This window comes from Eretmochelys imbricata, chromosome 4, assembly GCF_965152235.1.
Source record: "Eretmochelys imbricata isolate rEreImb1 chromosome 4, rEreImb1.hap1, whole genome shotgun sequence".
Classification (NCBI taxonomy): domain Eukaryota; kingdom Metazoa; phylum Chordata; order Testudines; family Cheloniidae; genus Eretmochelys; species Eretmochelys imbricata.
The window spans coordinates 101,279,639-101,286,257 of NC_135575.1; the positions used below are offsets into that span (position 1 = coordinate 101,279,639).

Here is a 6,619-nt window from a genome sequence, read left to right on the forward strand (position 1 = left end):
CCATAGAGTGCAAGGAAACCGTATCGTAACTATAGTGGCTAATGCTAATCACTGACAGTGCAATCATATAAACGAAGCTTCTAAACAGATAACATTTCTAAACATAAAAAATATTTAATAATGTAATGAAATTTCCTTAAAAGTTATTCAAGTAATTTTAAAATGATTTCCTTAAAATTATGAAGACATACAATTTAATATCTAGCTAGATAAATGCTTCTTATTTGAGGAAATCCCCAGAGATGACAGATTTTGTCGCTAGGGGAAGAAAGGCTGTTTTCAATGCTCTCTTTTTGCATTCTCTGGTGACCAAGTAAGTAGCATTACTATCAGACAAAGAAGCAGCTAGCTCAATGCAGGGTAAAATAGGGAGGGGAGGAGATCATCATAAAGCAGAGGCTTATTACTAGAATACCTATAACAAGAAAACAAGGGAGAACTTGTTTTATGTCTCATGCTTGTGTTTGCTTGGATTGACCAGAATATTAAACAAAAAGGCTATTTTCTATCTTAATTTAGATCATTCTCTGTTTGCCCTCACTCTAAAAGTGAAGCACTATTCATGCTAACGCCTATTTTAGGAGTATTAAAATACCAATAAATCCCTACTCTCCACAAAATCCTGTCTCTCAACATATTTGGGGAAAAAACAAGCCCCAGTGCAAACCCAAAAAACCCGTAATAGCTGATAACAGGAAATTTGAGTTTCCCCAAAGTCTGAGTGTGTGTGTGTATCCAAAGATTTGGCCTCAGCCCATCTCTGGTCATAACCACTTAAAGCATTTGGTTCTTAAATGTGAGTACCACTAATCATCGTAAGAGTTAAATGTCTGAAATGTTTAAGAATTACTATTACTTTAAGCTCTTCTTCTAAAGATACCACAGCAACTTTAGTTTGTCGTATAGTTTGTTTATTTTAATCAAATTAATTCTTCCTTTTCAGATAACACCATCTGAACTTTTTACGTAATACTGTATGCTAAAGTGGCAGACACAGGTAAGGCTTTCTGTTTACAGTCAGAACAACTGAGATGCACTGAATGGTGTTGTGCATTGGTCTGCTTACTGTGCTTTCCCTAGCTGATATTCTTTCATCAGTCTTCATCACTGAGAACTGCATATCACTGGGATCCGATCTCACTGAAGTCTGCAAGAAGGAAGTACAGATTCAGATTAATTATTTATTCATGTAGCACCGTGTGCCAAGCAATGTACAGATAAGGTAAGAGGACACTTTTCCTATCTAGAATATTTGGGGTGTTAGTGCAATATAAATACATAAATATTAAAACAATTCCACTATTCTCCCTTTATTCACAACTCCAACATTCTCTCTTCAGTAATAAGAAAGAAAGAAAGAAAGAAAGAAAGAAAGAAAGAAAGAAAGGCTCCGTTTTGATCATGCTGAGCTTGAATTGCCAGCGAACATCCAGGTTTAGATGTCTAAAAGGCAGTTAGAGATGCAAGTCTAAATAGAGATGAACAGGTAGATCTTCATGTTGTTTTGTAGACAGGGTAGTAACTGAAGTAGCATGACCAAATGAGGTCACGCAGCAAAAGAACATAGTGAGAAAAGAAGACGAGGCCAACAACAGAGCATTTAGAGACAAAAGTGGATGAGATGAAACAAGTAGCCATCTACCCACCCAAAAAGAGATTCCTGTTGTATTTATATAGTGTTGCTCCCATATGAATTCCAAAGCCATTTACTATATATAAAATACACCCAAAACATAGATTCATTTGAACTCTCCCCAGACTAGGGTCCAGCTAAAGAAAAAACAGCTACTTATCTGTACTGTATCCGCTGGTCTTTGAGACACAGATGCAGCCATGTATTCCACTCAGGTGTGCACACACCCATTGCACTGAAGCTGGAGAACTTTGCTTAGCAGTGCCCATCGGGCCCCTCTTAGCCACTCCCATAGCTATTTAAAGGCACCACCACCCCGACCCCTCCTTAGTTCCTTTACACTGAGTATCAAGATTTGAGACTCCAGTGCAGAGGGGACAGAAAGTGGGTTGTGGAATACGTGTCTGCACTAACATCTCAAAGCACAACAGATACAGTACAGATAGGTAACTGTTTTTCATCTTCGAATGACTGCATATGTATATTCCACTCATGTGATTCACAAGCAGTAACTGAAGGAGGTAGGGCTTGGGGTTGGGCTGTAGTTAAACAGCAACTGGACGACTGCCTTTCCAAAGTGGCATCAGACTGAGATGCAGTCAAAATAGCATAGTGTCTTATAAAAATACGCACAGAAGACTAGACAGCAGCACTGAAAACATACAGAACCATTACTGAGAACAACAGAAGATGCTTGGGACCTTGTTGAATGAGTTACCAGTGTCTGTGGAGGTGCATCTGAGCTACCTCATATGCTGCTGTAATGCAGGAAGTAATCCATCTGGAAATCATCCATGTGGAAACCAACTGATCTCCTTCATTTGATTCCCACAGAAGACAAAAAGCTGAGGTGATAAAATTCTTTAATCCCTTACAGATAAAATGCTAAGCTAGGTCTCACATCCAATGTATAAAGGGCTGTTCATCTGTATTTGAGTCCATCTCAAAAAGAATACAGGTACATATATTGTTTGATGAAGGTAAAACAGTAAACCACCTTAAGACAAAAATCTTGGATGCAGCTGCAGAGTCAGTTTGTCTTTGAAAAATTGCATACACAGAGGCTCTGCCATCAGGACCTGCAGTTCACTCGCTCTCCTTGCGGCAAAAGAAAGGCCATCTTTTGGCAAAGAAGTGACAGAGAACAGGTTGCTATGGGCTCAAATGGAGATCCTATGAGTGCAGCCAATACAGTACTAAGGTCCGACAAAGAAACCTCCTCTTTCACAGGTGGAAAGAAATTGACATCTTCTCTTAGAAATCTCACTACCATGAAGTTTGAGAAAATTGACTTCCCTTGGATCAGAGGATGGAACACCAAGATTGCCGCTAAATGGACCCTCAAGAAGCTGAGAGAGAGACCAGAGAATGTAATAGGTAATGCAAAAATGTCCTGAATATAGGCTTGCCTTGGCTGAATTCCCCGGGCTAGTGACCAAACCAAAAAACTTTTCCACTTGGCCAAATAGGCAGCCCTAGAGGATGGGGCTTACTACTAAGCAGAAGTTGCTGAAGTGCTTCCTCCTCATCTAACCATGCAGCATCCACACCACGAGGTGCAGACTGCTCAGCACCGGATGCCAAATTTGACCGTGGTGTCGAATCAGTAGGTCAGGATAGAGGAGAAAAGAACTGGAAGGTCAAATAGGTAGATTGAGAAGGTCAGAGAACCAACGTGGTCTTGGCCACGCTGGTGCAATGAGAATCAGCTTGGCTTGATCCAACTTCAGTTTGACAACAACATGTGGAATGAGTGGGATTGTGGGGGGGAGACATACCTCAACACCAATCACCAATTCAGATAGAAGGTGTCTATTAAAGAGACCTGCTTGAGAGCAAAATTTAACACCTAGGGCGAGCAATCATATTCGCATGCCCCCCGAGATTTCTGCCTCCTAATGTGCCCCACAGTTTGAAAACTGTCACCTCCTGCCAGGAGCCTGCAGATCAGAAGCTGGTGGGAGCTGCCTGGCCTGCCCAGGCCCCTGGCTCTCCAGGCTATGGGAGCCATGGTGCTGGTTGGCGACCGGGCAGCCCTCCCTGCCCTGCTCCCCGAGCCAGCCACCTCTGCACAGCTGGGCACTCCCTAGGCAGGGTGGGCAGCACAGCTCTGATGTGCGCCTGATACACCTCTGCCCTGAAGGCACCTGGCACTGGCCGACAACACATTCTGGAGCTGGCCCCTGCCCATGGAGCCTGGCTGCCGTGTGATGCTCCCCAAGGTGCTCCCCCTTGGGCACCTGCCTCTCAGCAGCCTGGTAACACTCTGGTCCCCCACACTCCCAGCGTGAAGCACTACAGCGGGGCAGCTGCAGAGTGCCATGATAGCGTTTCAGTGTAGACAAGCCCAAAGTCTTTAGGCATGGATTTATCTCTCTCCCAACATAGTCTCTCATTTGCCACTATCACAACAATAGAATTTGGGGCTTGATGTGAAAAGAAGCACTCAAAAAACCCACAGGGGTACGTAATACCTTTTGTCAGTATGCTTTGTTGTAGTTGGTAAGGAAGCTGGGGTATGACACAAAGTCTTTGTGAGTTCCAAAAGTGCTTCACTTATTGGGAGAGCTACCCTTCCTGGAGCTGAGGACTGGAGAATGCCCACCAATTTGATGTACTTGTGCAAACTCAGCCTGAAGCCATTTGCCTCAGGAGATCTTCAAAGGATTTAAAATTCTCAGGCACAAAAGAGGAGAAATCCAGCACTGTGGAATCATCAGGTGAGGAGGAAGAGAGCAGAACCAATGGGGATCTCCTGCAGCAACAAATGTACCCGTTACAATGGTTCAGGCTGAATCAGCTCAGAGGGAGCAACCTTGGTCTGTGTCTGCAATGTAGGCAGCTCAAGAAGGGACACTACCGAGGGGATTGGCGACCTTGCCCTGGACTGAGCCAAGGTCAGGACCTTGCAGATTGAGGAACATCCTAAGGATCCCAAGGAAGCCATTTAGGATAAGTAAACAGCATTGGTGGCCAGTATGTACTGGGCCAAGAGCCTCTGTCCTTACTGAAGGACCAATGTGGATCCCTGTACAGATGGTAACCCCAAGAGGAATCAAAGACTTTCAGGAATGGTGGAAAATGGTGCCGAAAATGGTGCCAGTAATGGTGACAATTCTGCAAGGGCACAGAAGAAGCCATTGCAGCTGAATGCTCCTGTATTGAGAGAGAATCAGGAACTAGAAAAGCCTAGCAAGTCCAGTGCTACCTGGCACATCGGGGCATGAAAACAGTTGATGCCGACACTGATGTTGTTGATACCAGACTCAGTTGATGCCCACAGATGGTACTGGAGTTGACAGTATGGTGTCCCACTGATCTTGACTCAGTACCAGTGAGTGGGTAGATGACCCAGCTCTATTCAATCTGCAGAGGTTCCCAGAACTGAAGCAGGCATAAGGTGTTGTTTCAGGTGCAAGTCTCTAGCCACCTAGGTTCTCTTTTTGAGCAACTTACAGATGGAGCACTTTTCTTTAATGTGCCCTTCCCCAACGCACAATAAACACGGAGTGTGGGGTCACTATTAGAGACAGCCACCTCACATGACAGGCGGTGTTTAAAACCTGGTGAAGGCATCACACCAGGCTAAATCCCACTTAACTAACTACTACTAATTAACTAAATCCTAAGGGCACTACTATAATTAACTACATACACAAGATCATAGGAAAGCACTGTGATAGAAAACATGACATTTGATACCACACAGAATTCTCCAACTCAAGCTGCAGGCAGTGAGAAGGAACTGAGGGAGGTCAAGGCAGCGCTGCACTTAAATAGCTATGGGAGGGGCTATGAAAAGCCAAAGGGAGCGAGTGCCACCCCAAAAGGGAGTGCTAAGCAAAGTTCTCCAGATTAACTACACTGGGTGTGTGCACACCTGGGAGAAATGTCTGCAAACATTTGAAGAAATAAGATTTCAGTCTGCTCTTAAAAAAAGTATTCAGTGAACCACTGTTTCTACTATCTGAAATTAAGTGAATTCTATAAAACGATGTGCATATCCAAAAACTGCCTTTGTCCACAAGGATTCTAATTTACATAAGAAAACATTTAGAACTCTCTGATCAGAGGGAAGAAGGGAATCAGCATCTCAAAAGGGGTAATGGTCTACCTTACACTTCAGGGGCAAGATCCTCATCCCTACTCCAGGCACTTTACAAAGAGTAAAAGGGCTGGAGCATCCTGAAGGTGCCCTAAAAGCCCTGTATCTGGCCAAGGAAGAATTCCCCTGGTACAGACACTGTGGAAGACAGCCATAAGGTTGTTTTCCAAGGACCCCTTGCAAGCCCTGGCATAGGGGATAAACCAGGGCAGTGGTGGTGAGCAGCATTTCAGGGACAGGCCCATAACATGCAGCACTGCAGAGTCTGCAGCCCATAGGGCAACCCAAAGAGGCTGCTATAACTTAGACAGGCCCCAAAGTATGCTGACATCATGCTCCAGCCCTGGGAGTAGTCCAGGATTGGGAGAGTACAAAGATGACTTACAGCCACTTTAGCATCCACTCCAACTGGGCTGAGAGTCCAGTTTTCTGACTCTCAGAGATCAGCACAGAATCTTGCCCCAGGATCATTAACTAAGTATAACAGTTAGATAAAGATGCTGTTATTATTACCTGTCTTATAGTATCTCCTTCCTGATTGCTAATAGTTATCATTTTGTCTTCACTACCTAGTGCCAGCAGGTTTTCAGTACTCCAGCAACCACAAGTGATCCGCTTGGTGTGTTTACCTGAAAAACATATATATATCAAATTTATATGTATAAAAAAACCATACAAAATTAGAGATGGAAATGTGGCCTCTAATTCATAACCCAGCCTATGCAGGTTTGAGCCCTACAATACACATTTTAAAAAACATTAAAAAATTAAAGGGAAGATTAATGTAATTCAAGTATGTGCATTTTTAGAAAATAATTAGGGTGTGAAACAAAAAACTGACATGGTGAATATTCAAGAAGACATGATAGCCAGTGGAAAAT

At 43.5% G+C, this 6,619-nt stretch overlaps 1 protein-coding gene across 1 annotated transcript in view; it reads right to left on the bottom strand.

Annotated features, from left to right (window-relative positions):
• WDR19 (WD repeat domain 19) overlaps positions 1-6,308 on the bottom strand; it is an 84,397-nt gene extending 78,089 nt beyond the window's left edge. Inside the window, exons 1-2 of the mRNA XM_077814601.1 lie at positions 6,252-6,308; positions 1,067-1,147 (exon numbers count right to left, since the gene is read on the bottom strand). Of these exons, the coding sequence (XP_077670727.1) occupies positions 1,067-1,147; positions 6,252-6,293 (123 nt within the window). The 5' untranslated portion in view covers positions 6,294-6,308. The remainder of the gene's footprint in view (positions 1-1,066; positions 1,148-6,251) is intronic.
• Between the last annotated feature and the right edge of the window lie 311 nt (positions 6,309-6,619).